The following is a 12,120-nucleotide window of genomic DNA, read 5'->3' as shown; positions in this document are numbered from 1 at the left end:
CAGACGTGAAGCTACTGCTTCCCCACAGAAGCTGCTGCAGCCACGGAGGAACCTAAACTTTGGTTGTTGACACACTGTTCTTGAGAGCGACAAGAGAGATTGTGTTCATTAGGCCAACCCCATCATTCTTGCTAAAAGCAGGCTCAGGTTTCCATGTATATTTTCAAATCAAATTAGAAACGCTGCTCCTGAGACCTCCTTCAGCTGACAGTGACGAATTGCACAACCTGATAAACAGGAGGCATTCCTGGAGCTGTGCTAACACCCGAGTCACCACAAGAGCTTAGATAATAAAAACATGCACAGAGCCATGTATTGAAATTAGCAGAGAGCTTCTCCTCTTTCCCCAGTAAAGCAGCCCACTCCTGGGGAGTGGCCACTTCTCCAGCAGAAATGAGAAAGGTTGTGTCTGTGCAAGGAGTTGTGTCTCAGTGGGTTGGAAAAGGCAGTTTGCTCAGCGCTAGGATAGGAGACAAGGACATGCAGATAATTTATGGTAGATGACAGTAAGTTATTATTGGTATTCGGCAATAATGACAATTTTCCTTTTTCACAGAGCTGTTTATACAGGCAGATGAAGTCATATTAGCTAAAATAGTTAACAATTAATACAAAGTAAGGAAGATATTGGTCGGTAGCTTAGCAGAATATTTTGTGCACATGCAGGCAACCCATGTAGCAGCTACACATGAAGGCTACAGAGGCAGTTCTTAAAGGAAGATTGAACTTGGTCAGAGAACAGTAACTATGGATACCTGAAGGAAAGGTGTAAAAGTACCAGTTGCCTGTATGTCAAAGGAGTGGTGGAAAATGAAGAGACCTGCAGTGGCCTACCCTTAGGAGAGTGAAGTTATGCCTCTGGTTACCCAAGGAAAATACTGGTTTCTTTAATACATTGCAGGAGATGGGGAAGAGAAAGTGTGTTCTCTAACTCTCAACCTATTTTACAGGCCTTGGCATTTTCTTTCTGTTTAATTTGTGCTGCATTTGGGCACAGACCAAACCCCTCTCTCTGTAGCATTTCCCCTGTGCTTTGATTCCACATTCAAACGTTCATGAGGCAGGTTCACTTCAAGGTTTGTCCCTTTGTTCTTGGAGGTTTGCCTGGCTGCTGCCTTTTACTGTCTCCTCTGCCTCTAAGAAAAACTGATGTTATCTCCTGAAGTGAAAGCTCCAGGTTCTATTTGTAACTGAGGATTTCCTGTGTGCCTTTCCCCAGCCCGCACAGTGACGGCAAGAGGCAGCGTTGCACAGACTGTGCATCTTCAGAGAGCTTTGAGAGCAGCCCCTGCACAGGAGCTGGAGAAATCCCCAGCCACCCGTGCCTTTGATCTCAGATAAAGGTCAACCTGTCTGGTAGAAAGTGTGATGGGAAATGCTCCCACATCAGCCTTCGCTTTCTCTTCCTTACCCTGAAGTGATTCACTGTGTGTCAGGGTGTGCCTTTACCACGGCACCCTTGGTGTTTGGCTCTTGGGAGAGGCTTTATTCATCTCATGCACCAGCTTAAGCCAGGGCCAGCAAGATCTCATGCTGAGGAAGTGCCCACAGCACTTGTTAGATCAGCAGTGTTCATAGCTGTTGTTGGATTTTGTTGGTTTGTTGGAGAGCTTTTAAATCATAGAATCATTTAGGTTGGGAAAAAACCTTTAAAGTCATTGAGTACAGCCATCAATCCAGGTTACCAAGCCACCACTAGAACCAGTCCTTCAGTGCCACATCTACACATCTTTTAAATCCCTCCAGGGCTGGTGACTCAGGCAGCTCCCTGGGCAGCCTGTTCCAGTGCCTTGGGTGAAGAAATTTTTCCTGATACCCAATCTAAATCTCCACTGGTGCTACTTGAGGCCATTTCCTCTTGCCTTGTAGTATATATGGACCTAGTGGTGTGTTTAAAAATTAGTTATGCTAGTCTTGTCCCAACAAGCACTGTCAGTTTCTGAGACCGTTCAAGCACTGACAACTACAAAGTTCCACCTGACACAAAGTCAGAGTTGCTGACACACAAAGCTTTGGGGAGCTGCAGGTTCCAGTCAGTTCTCCCAATGCCACCTCTGCAAGATCATCACTAGTGGGGGAAGAACCTGACTTGCACATGCTGGCACAACGATTTGGTTCATTATTTTGTTATAAATGCTAATGCGGGGGAGGGGGGGTTTAATTGCCTTTGTATTCCTCTGTAACATTAGAAATGTTGCAGCTGTGAAGATTGATTATGAAGTGACAAATAACTTGCACAAAGGGAAGCACTTTATCTGCTGAGTCTCCTCAAGGTGATGTTGGGGCTGAGTGTGTGTCTTCCTTCTGCACTGGGATCTGTGCCTTAGCAAGGGCTAAGAGATGCTGCTTAGGGAGAAATAGAATAATATTCCCAGGTGGGATGCACCATGAAAATATTTATTACTGATAGTGGGAGGATCACAGTTTATCCAGTGCATCTTGACAAAGGTCAGTTAAATCACCTAGAGATAAAAGTTGTTTCTAAGTGTAGATTAGGAGGAAAACCAAACAAAAAGGATGGACTGTCCAATGCACCTTTTGGCACTCAGGCTGCCATGAGGGACAAGTAGCATCTGACTGCAGAAGGTAGGGATAATCTCTAGTAGCTTGTCCTCGAAGTGAAAGTGGAAATGGATTGGATCACTGCTCTTGGCCATAATTCAGTCTTGAACCCCATTCTGGCAGGGTTTTCTGAAGGATTTACTGCAGGCATAGTGGGCTGGTCTCTATTGACTTGGTGTTAGCTGGGCCACCTCTAGCTGATGGTTTGGAGATAGAAAATTACTTGGTTGCATCAGGTTCCTGCCTGTGCATCCTCAAATTAAGGCCATGCCAGGTTGTAGCCATGAGTGCCAGTTCATTCTGCAGAATGTAGCTCTCCTTTTTCTAATCAGAACTTCTCACTGCTATCATTTCCAGGAATAATCTAGTGAGATGGACTTCTGTGAGGTGCAAGAATGTTTGCTTGAGCCTGTGGAGAGCCTTTGGATATTGCTGAAGGGTTTTCCCTTCTTTCAGTGAAGTATTAATTCAGGTGCCAGGTGATAGTGAACACCTGCCAGTACTCTTGGTTATTTGACTGACCCATTTAAACCCAGTATTATGTTTCTAAAATCAAGCTCCTACACTTGGCATAGATTTTTTAAGGTAGTACTGGCTTTAGAGATGTGAAAGGAGAGGTGTTGAGGTGTTTTGATGGTCTATCTTAGGCAAAATGCATATGGACTTCTGTGAGAAGAGAGCTCTGCTACCTCCCAAGACTCCAAGATGAACTTGCACCACTAAGACTACTCCGCAGGAGTAATTTTTTTATTATTTTCTTAGTAATTTTGGTTCTTCAGTTGGATTTTTGGTTATTTTGAACTCTTTATAGGTTCCAAAGTTTTCAGATGGATTTCACTGAAAATAGTTTTCTACTTTGTGCACAAGGTGTGCCTGAGAATACTTTTGGTGAACCACGTTTTCTAAATCCCACAGCAATATTAATGCTGATTTGGAGTACTTTTATTTCACACCAAGGGTTTTTATGCCTTTGTTTATCATTTGAGCCTCTGTCATTGGAGAATGGGTTGTCTGTATCAGCAATATGTTAATTACAAACTCAGAAGTATTAGAAGTCACACTACCACTAGTACTATGTTTAGTATTCAGTATAGAACCTCTAATGCACACAAATTTTATTTCACAGAGAAATAGGTGTTTCAGGTAAAGGTTAAGCATAATGATGGAAATTTTAAAAATGCAGTTTAGGTGATTTCTTTCCAAGCTTAGTGAATTTTAACGAAAACAACTGTGCTACATTCACAAGTGTGAGCTGGGTGCACAGACTGTCACTGAGTATCACCTTTGTGGTACAATCCTGTTTGTAGGGGTTGTTTGCTTTTGGATGTGTGTTCCTGCTAAGCAGCTCCACATAACCTTAGCACATACTTCCTTTCTTTGGGGCAAAAGGTGGGAGGATGGGGTTTTTTTGTGAAAGTGATTGTTAGTATGTTTCAGATAAACTTAAGGCTGAGTGATGTTTAGCCAAGCTGCTATAAAATAATTCTTAGAATTTTGATGTGCTTTACATCCCTTTCCCATGCTCTTTTGGTGGCCAGTTAAAATATTACACTCACGGACAAGAAACAAACCCCCAAAAATCTTACATCAAAGGTGATATCTGGCCGTAAAAGTACTGGCTTGGAAAGCATCCCTGTATCTCTTTGGCACCATGGCAGAGATGCAGTGGTGGCCTTTGGATGGGACCTTGCCGAGCCAGGGCTGGAGAGGCAGGAGAGAGACAGCCAGGTCAATAACCCGCATCATCTCTGGTGCTGCAGTGCCAGCCGTGAAACGGTGGGAAGAGCCGTTTCCTATCTCATGGCAGGAAGACAAGAGGGAATGCTTCTCTCGGGTCCTCAGCTGCCACTGCAATAGACTGAAAGAAGCAGAAAATATCTTGTGAATATAAACGGAGGGCTGTTTCACCTGGCTTGAAGGACGCTGACGGTAAAACACAGACAAGAATCTCTGTGTAACGCTGTCAGAGGAGCGTGGCAGAACTTCAGCCCTGCAGCAGAGCCCAGTGCCCGGCGGTGCCGCCGCAGCTCCGTGAGCTCTGCCCGCCTGGCCGTGTGCGGACCGGGCAGCTCCGGGCTCCGCCGGGCCGAGCCCGCGGGCGCTCCCTCTGCCGGCGGGGCCGCGGGCCGGGAGAAGCCGCGGCTGCGGGACAGCGCGGGGCCGGGACCGGGGCTAGAGAGGGGCACGTCCTCCCTCCCTCCTTCCCTGGCAGCCCGCGGGAGCCGCGGTGCCCGCGCGGGAGCGGCTCCCGGCGGGAGGGCGGGGAATCCACGCCGGGATTTCGGAGGCACACTGACATCAGGGGGGCGCGGCCGGCGGCGGGCGGGGGCTGCGCGCTGAAAGGCGGCGAGGCGCGGCCCGAGTCACTCCGGAACGGCGGCGGGGCAGCGCGGAGCGGCTGCCGGCACTGCCCGGGCTGGATCCGCGCCGCCAATGTGCCGCGGGAGGCGGGCGCTCACCCCGGCCCTAGGTAAGCCCGGGCGGCGCTCGCCGCGCCGCACACCCCCCTCCCGCCGGGTCAGGTGCGGGCGGGCGGCCGGGGCTCCCCGCGCCGCGCTGGGGGCGGCCGCGCTGCGAGGCGTGCGGGAGGTGCGGGCGAGCCGGGCTCGCCGCTCCGCGGGGCAGCGGGCGGGAGAGCCGGGGCTCGGCTCCCCGGGCCGGCAGCGCTGAGCTGGGCGCGATTCGCTGCTCGCAGAGAAGCTCCGGGTCGGTACTCGCCCGGCCCGCCCGACGCGGGGTCTCCGGCGCCTCGGAGCTTTGCGCGACCCTGTCGAGCCTGCGGAGACCTCGGTACCGGACTGCGGCGTGCGCGTCCTGCCCCTGCCCCGAGCCTGTCACTCGGCACCCGGCAGCGACAGCCAGCACATGGCTGTGTGCAGGGTGCTCGCAGGGCCATTGCATTGCGCTGCCTCTGGCTTCGTCCGCAGTTTGCTGAGCTCTGCCTGGAGAGCCAGAGCCGCTTCGTGATTGCTTTAAAAAGAAAATAAAAAAAAATCAAAACGAAAAAAACCCAAACATCCAACCAAATCTTTCGCACCAGAGGTTGTGGTTGCACTTTGCCAGACGGGACTTGCGGCAAGGACCATGTGGTGAAGCCGAGAGCCGGAGCGGGACCGCAGCCCTGCACTCTGCGATCGCAAAGGGAAATAACAAACAGCCGGAGCAGGAGCCGCGCACCCGCCGCCTCTTCCCGAAGACCGGCATCGCAACAGCCCCGCTGCCTGCCGCAGCCTGCAGCCGCCTGAGGCTCGATCCAGACACTCCGCTTTGCAGGAAGGGCTGGATTTGCTCCCCGTCGCCTCCGGACCGAGAGAGCTGCCGCCGAAGGAGAGCGCCGCTTCGCCGGGCGGCCCGGGCCGCTGCATGCTGCCCCCCGGGAGAGGGGGGCTGCGGTGGGCAGCAGAGCGGGGCTTTTCTCCGCTGGCCCGGTAGGACGTGGAGATCGGCGAGCGAGGGCTGTGCGGGGACGAGGAGCGCAGCCCGTCGGCCTTCCCAGCCCCCGGGCCGGGAGAGCGCAGAGCCGGGGCCGCGCCGCCCCCCGCCCGCTGGATTTGCCGTTCCCGGCGGCTCTGTGCACACCAGTAAGTTGGGACCGCCGTGCATTCGCACTGGGGCCGGCGCTGCCGCCGCGAGCAGGTGCCGCGGAGCGCTGCGGCGTCCGCCCGGCGAGGGGCGGCCCCGACCACCCTCCCACCGCCCCCCTCCGCAATGGAGGCACCGGGCTGCTGCGGGAAAGGCTTGCTGTGGGGACTGCGGCCGCCTGTGAACCAGCAGAACGTCAAAAACACCCCCCAAACGTTCCTCGGAGGTGGGGGCCGGAGGGACTGAGGCGGGGGGTGCCGAGCCGCAGAGCGGGGATCCCCCGGGGCTGAGCGGCCGCTCGGCTGCCGGTTTAAGCGCCAGGTACTCCGCCCTCCCGAGGCAGCGCCGGGCCAAGATCTGCTTTCCCCTATGGAGGAGAGAGAGAAGGAAAAAAAAAAAAAAAAAAAAGCCCATGTTTTCATTCATAACTTTTTTTTTCTCCTCTTTTCCCCTCCTCTTCCTTCCTCTCCGTCAGCGCCGTGATCCGCTCCGCTCCGCTCGGGGCGCAGAGGGCGCCGCGCCGCCGCCGCCCGCCCGGGGCTGCGGGGAGCGGGGCGGAGCGGGGCGGGACGGGGGGGCTGGCGGCGTGTCCGAGCGGGTGTGGAGAAGGGGAGGGAAGCGGGATCCCACCCCTGAGGTGCGGGGAGGGAGCGCAGCCCCGGGTGCAGAACCGTGAGGGCTCTCGCCGCCTGTGCCGTACGTTATTTTATTATTTTGTTTTACTCATTTTTATTTTATTATCCGGGGGGGGAAGCAGTTTACGAGCAATCTGCGCGGGGGTGGAGGTGGCTGGTTCGACTCTCGCCCCGGTCTGCAGCTGGGCTTGTCAGTCTGCGCCGCGTTGATGTTGCACTTTCCCCCCAAAGATGGCACTGGATGTCTTTCGCATTTTCTTGGGATATTGTTTTTCATCCCCTAGGGAGCCCAGCTCCTGGCTCGTACAGCCGTAAATCTTTTCCTTTTCGCATTCATTCACCCTTGGTCTGTTGTGGATTTGTATTCAGTGCTCGTGAAGAAGGCGGCTCGTTGAGTGTGGTAGGAGGAAATTCTTTGCTGGAGGGTGGTGAGGCACTGGCACAGGAGAAAACTATGGCGGCCCCATCCCTGGAAGCATCCAAGGCCAGGTCAGATGGAGATCTGAGCCACCTGGTCTCCTAGAAGGTGTCCCTGCCCATTGCAGGGGGCTTTGGGACTGCACAGTTGGTCCCTTCCAACCAAGCCATTCTGTGATTCTGTTCTGTGAATTACAAGTGAGTGTTTGGTTTTCTGTTTAATCTGGTGACCACAAAGCCCACACAGGTGATGTAAGATGTAAAATGAAATCTTTGACTACTGGATGAGGACAAAAACTTTGTGTCACAGCAGAAGCTGTTCACTTTCTGCCCATGGTGACTGCTGCTAGAGGAAACCTTTCCTCTTCTTGTTCTTTCTTGTGCTTCCACACCACAGTGCGTTTTTCTCTCTGGAGTACGGAACAGCTCCATGCTGGCTGTGGTCTGGGTAGGCAAGACAGTTTTTAGGATTATTGGATGAGTTTTCAAAATGCTTGGTAGCACTTACCTTTCTCTGCTTTCAGGTAAATGCTTATGGCATCTCAGAGGGGAATGAATAGGGACTTCTCCTTCGGCTGGCAGTGAAGAAAAGCACTTTTTGTCTTGGTTCTCTGCATAAATGTGGCACTTAGATACTCAGCCACATTTTTGTGTAGGTGCAGAACTGTCAATGCAGTTTTCTCAGTGTTGTAATCTTTGTGTCTCTAACTAGACAGGATGGAAATGTGTAACATCTCTACTATTCTTCTACTATTTAGATGATAAATGAGCAGATGTTCTGTGTATTTCAGAAGCTTTTAATCTGTCCTGTGAAAATGGATTTGTTCTTTGTCTGTATTTTGAGGTTGTTGTTGAGGGGTTTTTATCTGCTCTTAACATTCTCATGAATTCTCAGGTACTTTTTCACACCTAGTTCATCTAAGCCTTTTCTACCCCATTTTTCTTTCATACTCCTGCCTGTGGGTCAGGAAATACTTGAAAGCAGGTTGTTTGCACCCTTGTTTTAATTTTATAAAATAGCATATTAGATGTGTAGGCTGAGTTACTTTCTCACAGAAAATGTCTTGGCCACTTGACAGCACTTAGTTCAGGACTCTGTAATGCACATACGTCACTTTAAGAGAGAGACTTTCCAAATGCACTAGGAAGCACATCTGTGGAGCTTTCTGATGCTGCAGATTCAGGCAGAAGAGTGAGAGCTGGGCTCGTTGCTCACTCTGCCATAGAAACATGAACGTAGCGGTGTTCTTGGCTCTTTCCAGCTCAGTGTCGGGGGCATCTGGAGTTACTGTTGCTAGAGACAGATGTTGAGTTCAGTAGCAAGGGAGAGGCACTTCCCATGGCTCGCCAAGTAAGCAAGAATTAATAAGTTAATACTGGATTTTTATTTTTTTTTAATTTTTTTTTTTAAATGGCATGGGGTCTCCTTTGCATTCCTCATGTATGATGCCATAGCCAGACTCTCCCCATTACTGGACTTTGGCCAGATCCTCAGCACTGCTGTAATCCCCTGCTGAAAGTGATCAGTACCAGGTGGCTGGGGCAGTTTGGGCTCTGCCAGATCCTCTCTGTTTCCAGAAAGTATCCCGTGCTTTATCCCTCCGCTGCCCTTGATCTAGCGTGTGTATATGTACACAAGCAGTGTTTATTTACACCTTCTGTCTCCTTCCTTCTTTCAGGATTTCAGATGCATGCCAGGTTCCTGCTGAATGCCAGCAGCAGAGATCACTACAGATGGAGCCCCAAAGTCAGCACGGCAGCGGCGGCTCCCTGGTGGTGATTCAGCAGCCCTCCCTGGACAGCCGGCAGCGCTTGGACTATGACAGGGACAGCCAGCCCGCCACCATCTTGTCACTGGACCAGATCAAGGCCATCAGGGGCAGCAACGAATACACCGAGGGGCCGTCGGTGGTGAAGAAGTCGGGTCCGCGGCCGGCGCCGCGGCAGGAGAAGCACGAGAGGACTCACGAGATTATACCAATTAATGTGAATAATAACTACGAGCACAGGCCCGGCCACGCGGGGCACGGGGCGCCGCAGCAGAGCGCCAGGGCTCCCGTGCTGAGCCGCTCCACCAGCACGGGCAGCGCGGCCAGCTCCGGCAGCAACAGCAGCGCCTCCTCCGAGCAGGGGCTGCTGGGGCGCTCGCCGCCCTCCCGGCCCGGCTCCGGCCACAGGCCCGAGCGGACGGTCCGGGCGCAGCCCAAGCAGTCGGCCCTGGTCGCGGACGATCTGAAGGGGCCTCTGAAAGAGGACTTGACGCAGCACAAGTTCATCTGCGAGCAGTGCGGGAAGTGCAAGTGCGGGGAGTGCACGGCGCCGCGGGCCCTGCCCTCCTGCCTGGCCTGCAACCGGCAGTGCCTGTGCTCGGCCGAGAGCATGGTGGAGTACGGCACCTGCATGTGCCTGGTCAAAGGCGTCTTCTACCACTGTTCCAACGACGATGAAGGGGACTCGTACGCGGATAATCCCTGCTCCTGCTCCCAGTCACACTGCTGTTCTAGGTACCTGTGCATGGGAGCCATCTCCTTGTTCCTGCCTTGCTTGCTCTGCTACCCTCCGGCCAAAGGATGCCTAAAACTCTGCCGGGGCTGCTACGACCGCGTCAATCGCCCGGGCTGCCGGTGCAAGAACTCCAACACGGTCTATTGTAAACTGGAGAGCTGCCCCTCCCGGGGTCAGGGCAAGCCCTCATGATTTTGGGAGGGAGGTTTACTTCCTCCAACTTCAGTTTTTCAGGTTGTAGCTGATTTTTTTTTTTTCCCCTCTCCCCATCTTTTCTTCTTCCCCCCCCTCCTCTCCCATTTTGGGAGGACTGTTCCTTTCCTTTCCTTTCTGTCTGCCCAACTTCAGACACATGGGTTCTTCCCCTTGCATCTTTGCTCTCCTCCTCCTACTGACTTGGCTGAGTGTGGAGCGTTTCACGCAGTCACTGCTGCTCTTTGGTAAGTGTGGACCTGGGATCTGCACCTGCCGCTCGCTCGGGCAGGGTCTCTGAGTTTGTAACTGAACCACTCCTGAAAGAGACAGTGAGGGCTCACTGGGCTCTTGAAGCTTCTTGCTCTGTGAATATCTTCCCAAAGATGTTTTTTTTTGTTGTTGTTCTCAGCAAGTTATGGGCTTTTTCTTCTTAACCTCCCGGGTGCCAAGGAAGAATAACTTTCCTGAGTGAGGTGGATTGTGAAATAACTTTTTGTGTGTTCTTTCTGGAGAGGGATGTAAAATAAAGGCTTCACCAAATGAAAGGCCTGACTCTTCTATAAGCAGCCTGCTTCTTTTTGCATCTTTTTTTTTTTTTTTCCCCTCTCTTTTTGTCTTTTGGAACATTCTCAGACCTGAGAATCGCCCTGCCTCTTTTTTTTTTTTTTTTTTTTCATTTTACATTTTCAATGTAACTTCAGTTTTTGCTACACTATGTAGATCTTCACATTGGAGACATTGTGGCTGCAACGTACTCATTTGTTTCTTTTGCTGTCCAGTCTTTGAAGGATATTGCTCACTCCACCCTCCTAATCCTGTTTTTATAGTCTGTCAGTATCAGTTGATATTAAAGTTGGTGGTGTTCATATATCCAAACAGCCTTCAGGTGTCATTGAGTCACCTAAATGTTCTTGAATCCTTCAAGTCTCTTGTGATCCTTTGGCTTAGTGAGTTTAGCTCTGCTCTGTACTTTATAATTTTATTCTGTCCCTGTTTTATTGCCTTAGCCACAAATTGTGGTCCTTTTTTGTATATTTTATGTATAAAACACAAAGTTGAATCCCAACTATTTTTAAGACAAAAGTCTGTTAAAACTTTTTTTATTGTAAAGAATATTTATTATGTGAATCTCTATTATTTTATGATATTTATTGCAAAAGACTTCAAAAATGTACTCATGTCTGAATATAACAAAATATCAATACTTAACGAAATAAGGATGACACGAAGAAAGTACATATGTTAACTATAATGCAGAAAATATATTAATTAATGAAAACGCCTCTGGAGTTCTTTTGTTACAATGCCAGGTTGTGAGCTACATGTGTGTATTGCTGGGCTGGTCCTCCTTCAGGTCTGTCAGGTGGCAAATAACCTCCTATTGATGCTTCAAAGCCACTAGTCTGTGCTCTAGTTTAGTTTACCTAATTCAAACTTTAAGCCAACTATATATCAAATAAGGGATGTTTTATACAATTGAATCTGTGTTGTGCTTAACGGTGCCAAGAAATGGAGGCTCTATTTATTTACCAAAGCATTTGGAAATACAGTTGTGGAGGAGGGAACCACAACTTCCAAGTCGTTGGTATTTTTTTGCTTTGTTTTGTTTTGTTTTTTCCTTAAGGAATACCACATTAACATGCAAAGCCATTTAAATTTTTTATATATAGAACTTCCTGGCTGGTTAAATTGTGAAGCAGCTGAAGAAATTAATCTCCCCAGCTCAATTCTAAATAAAAAGCTTGGAGGCAGCATGAAAAACAGTGATAGTGTTGCTGTAGTTTGGTAGCTTTGAAATCTGGGAATGTGTGTGTTTGGGCCTATGTCTATGACTTATTTGATTCTTTTCCCATACATTTTCCAATGTCAACTGAATCTTCTGTCTTTAAATTAAAGGCTCTTAAGGGTGACCTGAGTGTCACAGCTACTTGTGGCCATTTAGCACACATTCAAGAGAAAAAGCTTTTCATTAAGAATGAATGGGGAGACCTCATTCTTTTCCTCATGTGGGTCAAGGTTATATCACGATTCTCCTGAACTTTAAAAGTTTTAAATGGATGCAATTTCACATGGTGTTCAGACTAAGTGGTTCTAGAGAAACTCCACTTCAGAACAGAGCAATGACTTGACAAATGTGTCATATCTTGCTCTTTTTTGAAGTCCTGCTGTTTTGAATTGCCATATTCAAGCTGCTCTGACTCCCAGCACGTGATGATTTGAATAA

General features: G+C 50.2%; 1 protein-coding gene across 5 annotated transcripts; it reads left to right on the top strand.

Annotated features, from left to right (window-relative positions):
• Positions 1-4,322: 4,322 nt before the first annotated feature.
• SPRY1 (sprouty RTK signaling antagonist 1) lies at positions 4,323-11,467 on the top strand. Of its 5 annotated transcripts, none has more exons than XM_079305976.1 (2): positions 4,323-4,443; positions 8,876-11,467. In XM_079305976.1, exon 2 carries the CDS (start codon positions 8,931-8,933, stop codon positions 9,891-9,893), a length of 963 nt encoding a protein of 320 aa, XP_079162102.1. In that variant the 5' UTR covers positions 4,323-4,443; positions 8,876-8,930; the 3' UTR covers positions 9,894-11,467. The 5 variants fall into 5 exon arrangements, with proteins under 5 accessions (XP_079162102.1, XP_079162106.1, XP_079162103.1 ...); XM_079305980.1 differs by lacking the exon at positions 4,323-4,443 and adding an exon at positions 4,876-5,032; XM_079305977.1 differs by lacking the exon at positions 4,323-4,443 and adding an exon at positions 6,012-6,143.
• The last annotated feature ends 653 nt before the right edge of the window (positions 11,468-12,120 follow it).

The sequence above is a fragment of the Erithacus rubecula genome, assembly GCF_903797595.1.
Source record: "Erithacus rubecula genome assembly, chromosome: 5".
Taxonomy (NCBI): Eukaryota; Metazoa; Chordata; class Aves; order Passeriformes; family Muscicapidae; genus Erithacus; species Erithacus rubecula.
This window is presented reverse-complemented; position numbering and strand designations above follow the sequence as displayed.

Excerpts from the sequence above, each read along its gene's own strand:
- SPRY1 (XM_079305976.1), top strand. The coding sequence starts at position 8,931 with ATGGAGCCCCAAAGTCAGCACGGCAGCGGCGGCTCCCTGGTGGTGATT.